The sequence below is a fragment of the Nematolebias whitei genome, chromosome 18 (assembly GCF_014905685.2).
Source record: "Nematolebias whitei isolate Nwh7 chromosome 18, NemWhi1, whole genome shotgun sequence".
Classification (NCBI taxonomy): Eukaryota; Metazoa; Chordata; class Actinopteri; order Cyprinodontiformes; family Rivulidae; genus Nematolebias; species Nematolebias whitei.
In genome coordinates, this window is record NC_056515.1 from 14,850,432 (window position 1) to 14,865,575 (window position 15,144).

General features: G+C 39.9%; 2 protein-coding genes across 2 annotated transcripts in view; both read left to right on the forward strand.

Moving 5' to 3' along the window:
- s100z (S100 calcium binding protein Z) overlaps window positions 1-3,667 on the forward strand; it is a 4,986-nt gene extending 1,319 nt beyond the window's left edge. Inside the window, exon 2 of the mRNA XM_037692104.1 lies at window positions 3,515-3,667. Within this exon, the coding sequence (XP_037548032.1) occupies window positions 3,515-3,667 (153 nt within the window). The remainder of the gene's footprint in view (window positions 1-3,514) is intronic.
- The window catches only part of pde8b (phosphodiesterase 8B), a gene marked incomplete at its 5' end in the record, with an annotated part of 154,850 nt that overhangs the window by 38,558 nt on the left and 101,148 nt on the right, over window positions 1-15,144 (forward strand).

The window sequence follows — 15,144 nt, forward strand, 5'->3', positions numbered from 1 at the left end:
ATATATATATACTGTATTTTATTTCCCTAAAGGAATATCCCCAAGGGGTGAATAAAGTCCTAATTCAACCTTATATGAAATGAGCCAAAACATGGCTATTTTGCTAAACAGTAGCTAAGAGTTCAATTTAGCAAAAAAATTGCTGAAAAGTAAAACTAGCAATGTTGTGTCCTAAAAGTAAAAATGAGCAAACCATAGCTAAAAGATAATATTTACAAGACAGTGGGTAAAACCCAAAAGGAGCCAAATAAGACTAAATGAACCACAATGCTAAAGTGGATTTCAAAGAAATTATTATTTACAGGCATTAAATAAGTCTCAAATTATTTCTATGGGGAATAAATAATAAATAATTTAATTTGAATAATTCAAAAAGTAAAAAACAAACAAACAATAAAATTCACAGCATACAGTTTTTCAAGTTCTGCAGAATCCTGCTAATTATTCATTCATTCACATCAGGTGCGTTGAAGTAGAGGAACATTTAAAACATACAGGATAGTGGCCCAGCAGGACCAGGAATGAGGACCACAATGTCTGGTGTGAATCCTCAAGCAGTATGATAGTGGAAGTTAGCCCTATCTAAGGAATCCAGCAGACAAGTTGAATCTTGGCTTCGATGCAGTCTCCCATCCTGAGCAAGCACAGTGGCAACAGTGGAAAGGAAAAACTCCCTTTTAAAAGGAAGAAACCTCCAGCAGAACCAGGCTCAGGACAAGTGGCCATCTGCTTTGACCGGCTGGTTGAGAGGACAGGGAGGAGAGACAAACGAGCACAGAATGGTAGGTCCAGGTATAGGTCCATGTGTAGCTGAAAGACAAAAAAAGCACATGTTAAGGATAGAAAAAATAATTACAAATACAAAACAGGTTGAGCAGAGTAAGTAAAGAAGTAGCAGAGTGAAAAATTGTGGTAAGTTTGTCCTCCAGCAGTCTAAGCCTATAGCAGCATAACTAAGGGACAGCTCAGGAAACCCAAGCCGACCCTAACTATAGGATTTAGCAAAAAGGAAAGTCTTAAGCCTAGTTTTAAAACTGGATAATGTGTCAGCCTCATGGACAGAAACTGGAAGTTGGTTCCACAAGAGAGGAGCCTGACAACTGAAAGATCTGCCTCCCATTCTGTTTTTGTAAATTCTAGGAACCACAAGTAAACCTGCAGCCTGAGAGTGAAGTGCTCTGTTAAGAAAATATGGAACAATAAGATCTGTAATATAAGATGGAGCTAGGTTGTTGAGAGCTTTGTAGGTTAGAAGTAAGATTTTGAATTCTATTCTGGATTTGAAAGAGAGTCAATGAAGAAAAACTAAAACTGGAGAAATATGATCTCTCCTACTAACTCCAGTTAAGACTCTGGCAGCAGCATTTTGGATCAACTGAAGGCGTTTTAAAGAAGTATTTGGACACCCAGATAATAAACCATTGCAATAGTCCAGTCTAGACGTGACAAATGCATGGACCAGTTTTTCTGCATCATTTTTAGATAAGATGTTTCTAATTTTAGTGATATTACACAGGTGGAAGAAGGCAGTTCTACTAAAGTTTTTAATGTTGGAGATAAAAGACATGTCCTGATCAAAAATAACACCAAGCTTTGGGGGTTTTTTTTACATGAGAAATGGAGGCCAAGTTAATGCTATCCAGAGAACGTGAAAGACTTCAAAATTTCTTCCTGAGATGCTCAGGTACAAAACCACAACCTCAGTCTTGAGTTTAAAAGTAGAAAATTAAGAGTCATCCAGGTTTTTATGTCTTTAAGACATGCTTGTAACTTAAGTAACTGATTGGATTCATTGGGTTTCATGGACAAATATAACTGAGTATCATCAGCATAACAATGAATCACATGAGATTCTTCCTATTAATATATATACTGTATATATAAAAAATCTATTTACATGTAAATAAATTCCAAGGGAAGAATTATGGATGAGTAATTTTAGTTAAAATTAAAAGAAAAAGGTGATAATTCACGGGCAGCACAGTGTCAAAGCTGGTAGAGCTGCCACCTCTCAGCGAGCAGATTGCCCGTTTAAATCCCAACCGGTGGCCTTTCTGGGTGGAATTTGCATGTTCTCTCCGTGCATGTGTGGGTTTTCTCCAGGTACTCCGGTTTCCTCCCACAGACCAAAAGCATGCATGTTAGGCTGATGGGTAACTCTAAATTTTCTCTAGGTGTGAGTGAGAGAGTGAATGCTCATTTGTCTCTATGTGTCCCTGTGATGGACTGGAGACCTGTCCAGGGTGCACCCCGCCTCTCACACAGTGACTGCTGGACATGGGCATCAGTGACCCCAATGACTCAAAAAGGCAGAAGTGGATAAAGATAATGTATGGATGGATGGATGGATGGATGGATGGATGGATGGATGGATGGATGGATGGACAAGATTGATGCTCAGATACCAAAATATACATTTAAATTATTCTGTTTAAACAGTGGCATGAGAGAAAGAAAGCCATTTATAATTAAGACGTGAAAATAAAGCACCGAAACATTAATAGATCTGATTATATCCAATCCCAGATAATTATTAAACTATGAACATAAACTACACAGCAAATGAAAAAAATAGTGGTCTGACCATTTGGAAAGAAGTTCTCCACAGGGTTCAGGGTAGAGGTGCAGAACCTTTAACCATACTATTGTAGATCCTCCAAGAACCACAGGACAGATCAGGTCAGCTTTCTGTTCAATGTTCTGGCATGGGTCCAACAGTCACTTAATATTTTGTAGATGATATGTAGATGGAAGGATTTGAATCACAGAATCGAGGAAAAATGTTCAATTCAAAAGACTTAAGCATACCGATTGTTGGTTCTTTGTGGAAACATTGTAAAAAGGTTGAAAGTTTGTTGTGACTCCAACTTGTGGTGATTGAAGAAGCACAGAAAGGTCTGCTGCAGCCAAGGCCAGTCAACAGACCAAGTCATCTCACAGTTTGATTTTATTACTGCTCAGAGGGCTGTGATGCAACAAAACATGTTTTAGATTTTTGATGTAACTTCTTGTATTCAGTGGCGGTTCGTCAATAGGGGGAACTAAAGTCCTGCCCCACCATTCAAACCACTCATATTACCTTGAAGACAGAAAAAAACTAAATAAAAATTAAATAATAAAATATATATATATTTGAAATATATGTATACATTTTTTTGTTGTGTAAGATAAATATTTTATAGTTAATTATGAATAAAGTTGTTTCTTTCAAAAACGTTGTCTCTGATTGAAGACATATTTCTGCTCTTGGGGCGCTAGAATCTTTGTCCATAGACGCTCATTAAAAGTTGTACATGCGTAGTTAGTGCCTGTTCCTTACAAGACATAGGAAGATTCTGGGTGCAAGTCTCCTGCGCCCATTATATGGGCGCACGGTCGCACTGTTTGTAAGCTATCTTTAACTGGCTGAAGAGGGACCTGAGGGTTCAATGGCAATGGTTTTCTTTCTTTATGAAGAATAGGCAGGCGTCAGTCTGCAGATTTCACAACTTCTCCTCTTTCTGTTTGATTACAGTCTCAGAAAGATCCAATGCTGGTGGAGAAAATCATGAATGACCTGGACTCCAACAAGGACAACGAGGTGGACTTCAACGAGTTTGTTGTGTTGGTGGCCGCTCTAACTGTTGCCTGCAATGACTTCTTCCAAGAGCAGAGCAAAAACAAGTAGTCATCTGTAAAAAAACAACAAATTTACAGTAAATTTCAACCCTGCATCTTGTTCATGTCTTCATATTTAAATAACATTGTTCGGTCATTTTTGAAGTGATGTTCGGGCAAATAGTTACCAATGGTTTGTACTTTACCAGCCGAGTCACTTGGTCTTGACTTTGTCTCGGGTTAGGTGGTCTTGAATACGACATGACATTTGTGTTCCATAACATCATTCGGACATTTGGTATGTCAAAACTGACATACCAGTGTGAAAGAATGCTACATTAGCTAATATTTAACCTGCACCATGGCACACTTTTATAGTTTCTTGCTGTTTTCCTTTATTAAATGTACATCTGGCAAGTGTAGCTAGATCAGCAGCTTCGAATGTTATCAGCCCATTAAAGGTTGTGTTCAAACTGTCCCTCCTCTACCTCCTAGTAGGTTTAAAGGTAAGTTCTTATAGCTGATAATATGCAGCTTTGCCTGCGTCTAAAAGCTGAGAGTTTTATTTTTTGTTAGGTTTTTTTATTCATTAATTCAACCTTTATTTATACAGGTTAGTCCCACTGAGCCTCGGGGACTCATTTACAAGAGAGACTTGGATTTTAACAAAGAGTGATGACAACAGTGAACAACAAAGACAATAATAGACAATCATAAATGATGCATACAAATTGAGAATAACAAGTGAAAATAAAACGGTATTTACAAAAATGTAACAAACAAAAAAAACAGCTAGGTTGTAAGGTGATGTACAAAACTAAAAACAAGTACGTCTGTCATTTAAACCTTTTTCTAAACCTAACCTTACACCTGACCCAAAGCACTGACCCTAAACTTAACCCCCTGACCTTTAACCCTTAACCTAACCAACTGACCCTATTATCAGCGATAAGAATGCACCTTTAAACCTACTAGGAGGTACAGGTGGGACAGTCTGAAGGCAACCTATGGGGATGATAACAACTAATAATGGCCATTTAATGTCTGATAACAATTTAAGCGGGTGAAGTTACAGTATCAGCCTGCCAGATTAGCATGTCTAGTCAGTCCAAACATTTACTTAAATCCTACATTTACAGTTTATATACTATCAGTATGTAATGGTCCATGTTCAGCACACACATGTTTGGTTGAGAAAACAGCAACAAACAAACAACATCATATAAAAATAGATTTAATATTAGCAAGTAGAATTTGTTCACTCCAGTGAGTCGTTTTTGAGAAAGAGTTGTTTTAAAAGCATGAAAGATCATGAAAAAATGAGCCCTTGATTGGTTAGCTGTTAGCCTAGCCTGGACCTCAGCTTATTTCCTTCATTCTCTCTGTCTGATGTCATGGCTGGTGGGATTGTTGCTGAATTACAAGACCACAGCACTGAACACCCAGCTACGGCAGCTCCCCTCATCACTTCAAAAATGACAAGAATATCATGTAACATTTTAATCGTATCTTTACATTTTCCCTTTTTGTAGGATTGTGAGTTAAATATTAACGTGGTCTTATCCGTCCTGTTGTCATTACTGTTTCAATAGATGTAACTAAAGCACACCATAGTGCAGTTGGTGTCATTGCACTGGGATTTCTCCCAGCCTCGTGTTTCTCTAAAGTTCATTCTTTGTAATTAAGACAAAAAAAATTGTTCCTGTTGAATAAATTTAGTGACATTTCTCTTTAATAACAACTTTGTTGTGTTAAACTATCTGTATTTCCTGATTATCACTTCTCTTCACCAGCTGTTCTTTCCCAGTTGAATTTCGCCTTTTCACTCAACTTTGTCAAACCTGGACCATCGGGTTCACTGACTGGTCATGAGGCATGAAGCCTTTTCATCCCCTGTTGGTTTAATTCTTTCTCCCTGATTCTCCCTCAGTGCTGTGAACTGTTAGAATCAAGGAAAAATGTGAAATCCACAGTAAAAATGTCATGTTTTCTGAACTGGACTGTTTCTATGTTAATTTTTGGTGTTTTGAGTTGACTTCTTTCTCAACACTTTTTGTTAAAAAAATGTATTTAAATTCATTCGTCAGTTGAATATGGCAACATCAACATGCAGAAATTAAAAACAGTGTGAGACAGACTTTTTATTAATTAGTGTTTTATTTATTTATCAGACAGAAGCACAAGTTTGCGCAGTTGTGTATTAGAATTAAGAAATTAAAAACGTTAAAAGAAGAAAAAATCCTCCTTAGTGTCAGAGTTTATTGAAACAAACAAAATGAAACCAGAGTACCTGGAGAAAACCCACGCAGCACGGAGAGAACATGTAAACTCCACCCAGAAAGACCCCCAACCTGGATTGAATCCGGTCACCTGCTCGCTGAGAGGCGGCAGCTCTACCAGCTGCACCACCGTGCCGCCTGCAGACAGACTTGATAAGCTTAAAAAAAAAAAAAAGTAAACTTCAAATCAAAATATAGTGGCAGCAAAACTTAAACCTCAGCAGCAGGAGGAGACACAAGGAAACACAGGGCGCACCAAACATGACACAGGCACCAACAGTGCTCACCTGAAGAATGGGTCATAAGTGATAGAGACAGGAACTGATGAGGAAGTGGAGGCACCTGAGTTAAAGGAAGACTGGGAACAGGTGAGAGTGGGCGGAGCTGAAACAGAAGAAAAGAACTGAGGAAATAGACTGATGATGGCTGGAAACACAGCAAGACAAGAAACAAACTGAGCACAAATAATAATACAACATACAGCATCATGAGAATAAACAGAAAACTACTCCAAAAAACACAGATACTGACAAACAGGGACACGTAAACGTCTAACAAGTGAAAAGACCTCACAAGTAAATGGATCCAAACATTTTGAGCTTTAGGTTAGTAAGTACATAAATAAAAAAGAAAAATCAATCAATTAAATAAAGATGCAACATAAAATCAATGGCGTTTAAAAAAGTACTTATCTTATTTGTACGTCTTTGTTTTTAGCTTTCAGTATATCCAACAATCTTCAGTCATGTTGTTGTTGGATAATTTAATTAACCTATCGTCATGTCATCAATCAAATATTCCACACACAGAGGATCCAAGAAGATTTTTCAGCTTAATTAACACACAGGAGGCATACAAGATGTTATTTGATGCTCCAGTCCAAGGTTTGCCTACAGACAATGAATTAGGAAAAGCTTCAATACCCGTTATCGGACAGAGACGAGGTCAAGACAACCTCTGCTTCACAGCTCACATTTGTTGAAGGTGTCAGAGTTGATCAGTTATCAATTATCAGATTCCTCTCTGAGTAGACAGAAATACTCTCTTGACTTCACATACATGGTTAATTTAACATTAGTAAGTGAAAACTTCCATGACCTTTACATAACTTCCCCCATCAGTCATCTGGACGGTTTCTTTGTTTGTTTTTGCTGAGACATTTCATCCTTCATCCAAAGGACTTCATCATTCCGAGGAGCCACAAACAAACTCAGTCCCACAAGCAGCACACACCCATAGTGGGGAAAAAACGTTTGCTGGTGATAAGATAGTTTCCAGGACCCACCCTCTCCCCCAGTCAACTCCTCTGAGGCAGCCACAGCCAAAGTGGTTTAAAACATCAAAGTTCATCCTCAATAAAAAAAAAGGAGAAACAAATTTGTATGCTTATTTTATAACTGTCTATTGTTGTCCTTGTTGTCCATTGTTGTCATCATTCTTTGTTAAAATCAGATCTCTCTTGTAAATGAGTCCCCGAGGCTCAATGGGATTAACCTGTCTAAATAAAGGTTGAATGAAAAATCCAGGTAGAAAATCCAACAGTGTTCACTCAGGTCATCTGGACGGTTTCTTTTTTTTTTGCTGAGATGTTTTGTTGAGCGTGAACTTTGATGTTTTGAACCACTTTGGCATGGCTGCCTCAGAGGAGTTGACGGGGGAGAGGGCAGGCCCCAGAAACCGTCTTATCTCCAGCAAACTGGTTTTTTTTCACTATGGTAGTGTGATGCTTGTGGGACGGAGTTTGTTTGTGGCTCCTCGGACTGATGAAGTCCTTTGGATGATGGATGAAACGTCTCAGCAAAACAAAAACAAAAAAAAAGAAACTGTCCAGATGACCTGACTGAACATTGCTGGATTTTTACCTGGATTATTGAGCATGAACTTTGATCTTTCATTATATATTCATGCAATTCTAATAATTCCTTAAATTAGAACTCAGAATAACATCTCCCTGTTCTACTGTTTATCTGTAATTGGGCTGCAGAAGCACCAGGTCCAGGAGATAAATCCAGACCTCCCTCATCCCAGGGACACTCTCCATCTCCTCCTTGACCCTGAGGAGTTCCCAGGTCAGAGAAGATAAACAAAGACACAATAATCAGGATCTGTCACTCGGTGCTGCCCCAGACAAGAAAAAAAAAACTACCTCTGTTCTTCTCCACAGTGTAACTCATACCCACTTGAATATCTTCCATCAAAAATATTAAGCTTTGTTTGCATTCCCTGTTCAGTTCCAGTCCAGAAAAACATTAATTTCCAAATTTCCATGCATTCCCTCTTTAAAGCCCTCAGTGTCAGGGACATCAGAGAACTGCTTGTATACCCGTCTTTCTGTTGATAGTTCAAGACACTTTGTGTCGATTTTCTTCCGCTAGTGCAGGTTCCTCCCACCGTTCATGTGCATGTAGGAGACTTGTGTCATGTGTTTCATCATGAACCTGTGACCTGTTCACAGTCAGTTCAGGCTCTGGTGAATTCTATAGTTTCTGAAGCAATTTGTAAAACGGCTCTGCAGATAACATTCTGTCAATGGACTTTTAGATTCTAACAAATTGTCACAGATAATCGGCTGCAAAACTGTTCATCCGCTCATTACTGTATGAGAGTTCCCTTCAAATCTGTCCACTGGTTCATGAGATATTTTGCTAACAGTGTTAATTCCATCACATTTTTAGGCAAAGACCCCGAGCAAAGTTTGTGTCGTGGATTTGATCTCAGCATCTGTGAAACTGACTGAATTATGAACAGGTGTATTTTTTCTAAGGTCAGTTGGTTGTGGCAGCCATTTTGAATCAAGTTGACTCCAAAGGATAATCTTTAATAACTATGCATCCATTGATTACTTTACTAAAGAATGATCCTGCCTGATCTTTTAATAGTTGCAGTAAAAAAAAAGCGAGCTGTGTTGTGTTTCTCTGTAACGAGTCCCTGTGATGCGAGGTGATCCCAACCCTCCTCCTGGACCACCTGGGCCCTGCAGCATCAGCCGCTGACACGTCTTCCCCTCAAGCAGAGATGTTAATATTCTCATCTCAGGGAGGACAAAAGAGACTCAAGCTGTAAGGGTTTTCCTCTTTATGGCCGTTTCCCAAAATAAAATACCAAAGCAGAAAATTAATTTGCAGTGACATTCTCAGCACTGACGTGGAGGAAAAACCATTGAAACTAATTATGTCTGCAAGTGTGTTGCTATTATCTGTGCAGATGGTGCCTGCAAAAACAACACCGTTACAATGCAGTTTATGTGTGATTGGCAGCATAATCACCATGCCATGTAGTAATTATGTTTTTATTGCACATTAAAAAGATTGTAATCAATGTTAATTGGTGATTTTTAAATATGGATCTTTATATTCTCGCCCTTTCGATTGCCCTCCTCTTTCACTCACATGCTTGAGAGCACTTAAACGTTTGTCTCTTCATTTCCTGTGAGCGTCATGAGCAGGAACAAACTTCCAGCTGAGGAAACTTGTTCCTCAGAAGATCATGAAGTTTGAGTCATCACTTCCTGTGTTAGAATAATTATCCTGTGAGTGTGAGAGAAAAATTACGCAGACTATTTGGGACAATCGTGGAACAGTCAAGACAGAAACTCTTGCACCTTAAGTGGTTGTGAAACATGAGCCAGTCAAGCCTAAAACAACTGAGCTGTAGTAACTAATAATGCATTATTAAAATAATGATATTAACACGTTCAGATTAAATTCAGATCATTTTTTTATTTTTTTATTTTATCAGCCACTGCCAAACAAAGTAAGGCTGTGTTCACACTGCAGGCAGATACGACCCAAACCTGAGTTTGTTGCCCCATCCAACCCGTATCTGATATTTTCACAACTGTCTGAATGGAACAAATCCTAAATTTTCACAACCGACCCAGACTTTTTAATCTGATGGGTTTCAAAGTGACGTCAGTCTGAACGCTCATGTCTCATGTTTACATCTAATTAACCATTGGAGTCGACCTAATTCAAGATGTTGGCCACGGCCAACAAACTTTAAAAACACAGAGAGTTGTGTTAATGTATTTCTTCATTCAACATTTATTTCTACATGTCAGTCTCATTGAGCCTCAAGAACTCATTTACAAGAGAGACCTGATTTAAACAAAGAGCACTGACGAGGTACACGCAACAATAGACAATCATACTGTATTAAAAAAAGTATATAAAATGAAAAGTAAATAGAAGAAATGATTTAAGAATGAAACAAAAGCAGCTACATTATAAAGCAATGTGGGTTTTTTTTTTTTTCATTCAACCTTTATTTAAACAGATAAATCACAGTGAGCCTCAAAGACTCATTTACAAGTGAGACCTGTTTGGACAGACAAAAACAGTGGTTAACTGGACACATGTAGTTAAAATACTAAAGAACATGTCTGCATTGGTTTTTGCCATGAACTTAACAATTGTTTAAAATCCTTTAGAGGTCAAAGTCAACAACTTCATATGTTTTTTGCAAGGTGTTCCAGGAATTACTTTTAGACATTTCCTTGTGTTTTTGTAGCAGAACCTTGTGCACGACTACAAACCGATATTTGTCTAAACGTTTCAGTCTGTCAACAGAGTGAGAAATGTCTAAATAGCTCATATCTGGAGCTTTCTGTATGGGTGAGCTTGTTTGAAGCATGAAAGGACAGTTTCTCCTCCCTCACCCGTCCAAACGGAGCTGCCACCTGCGACAAATGTCTCTCGAATGTGCCTCCAGCTTTGATCTCCCACATGCTTCTGTTTCGTCATTTTGTGCGTCATTGATTGTTTCATAACTCCTCTTAAGGAATGACCTGTTGGTCTGCATGTGTGTGTAAGTGTGTGTGTGTGTGTGTGGGGGGGGGGGGGGGTGAGAAAGAGAGAGAGGGCAAAAGAGAGAGACTTTCATTCACTTTACTTCTATGGGCTCATTCATCTCTTTCAGATGAAGACGAGTAAATCCAACAAGAAATGGACCAGGTCAGATAAAACACTCAGGACTGCCTAACCAGTGTTTCCACAACATTTTCACTCTCTGAATTTGTCTGTGCATCTCAAACATTTTATAATCAGACATTCTCAAAATAAATAAATAAAAAATCCCAACATTTTTTTACCACTAAAACATGAGAACAAGGCTTTCCATGGCAAGTTATTGGCGTTATTGTGGGATTCTTGGGGTTTGCACTGTCACTCACTTTTCTCCACGCCTGCTGCTGCCTGAGGAGACCTGATTAGGAGCTGCATATAAACTCCTGCCAGACCTCTTCTCAGTGCCGGGACATCAACTATCTTCTGGTAACTCATGTTCAGCCAACTAACTTTTTTGATTACAGCCGGTCCTCACTGCCTCTGAATCTCCAGGGCTTCCACGTCCTGCTCATTCAAGTCCTTCCATGGACCTCATCTCTCCACAAGGACTCTCCTGTGGCTCAACGGTGTCTCATCAAAGGCAGCCAACAAACAAACTGTTTTGGGTCAACCTGCTCCTCTCTCCAACCAATACTAACCTCTTCACTGGATCACCTCAAAACCCAGGATCCTTCCACTCCTTCTCGGGGCGAACCTACAAACACCTTGTAAATACCTGGCTCTACACTTCACCTGTAAATAAAGATCACTTACCTTTTATAAACTTGACTGTGTCATTCCTTCTCGGTCTGCTTACATTGGGGGTCGCCGTAAAATACAATCATGATAGAATGTCCCAGCCAAACAGACCCCCCAAGCAGTACTGAGAAGATTCAGGCTCAGCCAAGATTTAAAGAAAAAAACTGACCAACATGCTGTGTCTTTACAGAAAATTCTAACCCAGCAGCAAATCACCTATGACAACCTTCGAGAGCTGGGTGGCATGGTGTTTACTCTCCAAAAAGAGATGGCAGCCCAATCCTCCTCAAAAACCCAAACTGCTCCTGCAGGACCCACGGTCCAGACCATTACTCTGCCTCCAAAGAACTAGACGTAAGATCTTCTGAGATGTTTGAAGGTAACATATGCAAATGTGTAGGCTTTATCCTACAGTGTACGCTGGCGTTTAATCAAGCCCCAGCCACCTACGCTTCAGACTCTGCTCGCATAACTTTTATTGTCAGTACTCTGAAAGGAGAAGCGCTCCAGTGGGCTTATGCTTACCTTCACAGACGTCCTATTGAAACCTTGGCTTTCTCCGTCTTCCTGAAGGACTTCCTTTGAGTTTTCAATCACCCCCTACAACAAGAAGAGGCAGCTCAAAAACTTTTTACAATTCGCCAAGGAAAGGAGACGGTGGCCAAGTTCGCCATTCACTTCCATATCATTGCGGAGGTATCTGAATGGGGTGAGACTGCACTAGGTGGTGCCTTTGTTAATGCCTTAAATAAAAACATTAAAGATCAACTTGTTACCAGAGACCTTCCCCCGGATTTGGATGGGGTAATATCCCTGGCAATTAAGATCAATAACAGAGTTTGTGAAGGTTTGTTAGGGGAGAACTACAACTCCTACAGACACTTGCGACCCAGAAGTACAACTCCTGTCCCAGCGAACTCAACTTGCGAACCTGAGCCGATGCAAATCGGAAGGACTCGGCCCTCCCCCGAGGAACGACAGCACCACCTCAATGCCAAAGCCTGTATGTACTGTGGAAGAAATGGTCATGTAATCACTGCCTGTCACCTACGGGTAAAAAGACAGAGCCCATCAGTACTTCAGGAGATACTGGTGGGCACGACATCATTAACTCCTGAGAAAAATATAAGTCTGCCAGTGATTATATGCATTAATACTGTCAACTTCCTTATCCAGGCCCTGATTGATTCCGGCGCTGAACAAAACCTTATCAGCAGAAGCCTGGTGGAGGAACTACAAATCCCTACGGTCAACCTGACACCAGCCATCACTGTGACTGCCCTGACCGGATAAAATAGATCTTCCATCTCATTAAAGATATTAAAGATTCTGTTTTATTGTATCCGAAAATCACCAAGAACGTGGTAAGTTTTTTGATTTTGATTTCTCCCACCCTCAACTCATTTTGGGCCATTCGTGGCTAAAATTACACAACCCTCAAATAAATTGGACAGAAAATAGGGTCGAGAGATGGGGGGAGAAATGTTCCTCAACTTGCCTTTGCTCAGCTATCTCTCCATGTTCTGTTCTCAGACCAAAAGATGAAGAGACTGACCTCTCAACTGTGCCCACTTTATACCACACGATGGCGCCTGTCTTTAGCAAACTAAGAATAATATCCTTACCCCCTCACAGGCCTTATGATTGTTCCATCGATCTACTTCCTGGAGCTCCTCTACCCACAAGTAGACAACTTATCTGGTCTTGAAAAAACCATTATGAAGAATGATATAGACAAATCTCTCAAATCAAGCATAATTTGCCCCTCTACTTCACTAGTAGGGGCTGGATTCTTCTTCGTAGCCAAAAATATATAAATTTTTAAGACCATGTATCGATTACAGAGGGTTAAACGAAATTACTATCAAGAATAAATATCCTCTCCCTCTGATCGATTCATTCTACGAACAGCTCCAGGAAGCCACCATCTTTACAAATCTAGATCTTTGCAATGCATATCATCTCGTTAGAATTCGTGAGGGTGACAAGAGGAAGACAGCTTTTAAGACCCCGTTGGGACATTTTGAGTATCTTGTCATGCCGTTCGGCCTAACCAATGCCCCTGTCTCCCTCATCCACTGTCCTTAGAGATTTTCTCAATGTGTTCATATTCGTTTACCTAGATGACATACTCATCTACTCCAAGACCGAGGAACAACACGTACAACATGTCAAAGCTGTACTTCAAAGACTTATAAAGAACCAGCTCTTTGTAAATGCGGAAAAATGTGAATTTTATGCTTCCACTGTCACTTTTCTAGACTTCATCTTTGAGAGAAGACAGGTTCGATCTGACCCCAAAAAGACTAAGGCTGTTGTTGACTGGCCAGTACCCACAAACCAGAAACAATTACGTTTCCTTGGGGTTGATAATTTCTATCGTCGTTTTATTAGAAATTACAGTAAAGTGCCCACTCCTCTTAAACAGTTAACATCTACACTCAGAAAGTTCAGTTGGACTCCTGAAGCTGAATTCAATTAAATTAAATTCAGTTTATTTATATAGCGCCAAATCACAACAAAGTTGTCTCAGGGCACTTTATAGAAACATTCACAAAGTACATAAAAGCCAATTAAAGTTCTCTATCTAAGGAGGCCAGCAGACAAGATGAATCTTGGCTTCTTTGCAGTCTCCCATCCTGAGCAAGCACAGTGGCAACAGTGGAAAGAAAAAACTCCCTTTTTAAAAGGAAGAAACCTCCAGCAGAACCAGGCTCAGGACAAGCGGCCATCTGCTTTGACCAGCTGGTTTGAGAGGACAGGGAGGAGAGACAGATGAACATAGAATGGTAGGTCCAGATATAGGTCCAGGTGTACCTGAAAGACAAAAAAACATGTTAAGGATAGAAAAAAAAAGAAGAAGCTTTTTCCCAACTAAAACATCTTTTTGCTACAGATCCCATCTTATTGCACCCTGAAGTCAACAGTTTATTGTGGAGGCCGATGCTTTGGACACAGGTGTGGGGGCTGTTCTGTCCCAAAAGGCAACCGACGATGGTAAACTCCACCCATGCGCTTTCTTTTCACATCGGCTGTCTACTGCTGAGAGCAACTATGACGTTGGTGACTGGGAACTACTAGCTGTTAAATTTGCATTAGAGGAATGGAGACATTGGTTGGAGGGAGCTGAACTCCCTTTTATCATTTGGACTGACCACAAAAATCTAGCTTACCTCCAGGGAGCCAAAAGGCTAAATGCTAGACAAGCCAGAAGGTCCCTGTTCTTTGCCAGATTTAACTTCTCTATCACCTACATTCCAGGCTCCTGCAACGTCAAAGCCTCTCTCGACAATTCTCCAAGGACAAAGAGCCGGACTCCCCATAAGGAATTCTCCCCTTCTCTTGTAAGGTGGGAGTGATGGCGTGGCCTATCAAGAAAAACATCAGAGAGGCACAACGAGCCGAACCAGACCACGGTACCAGCCCCCTTGGGAGGTTGTTTGTTGCTTCTGCCATGATTGGTAAAGTACTGGAATTGATGCATACTGCCAAATTTACCCATCACCCTGGCATCAGACGCATGTTGCATCTTATTAAGGCTAATTTCTGGTGGCCTAACTTAAATAAAGATGTTAAAAAAGTATATATGAAGTAGCTTAGTGTGTGTTTTGTATTAGAATTAGAAAAATTAGAAAGAGTTATTCATTTTGTTCTGTTACTTGAAAATTATTATGATTGAAATAATT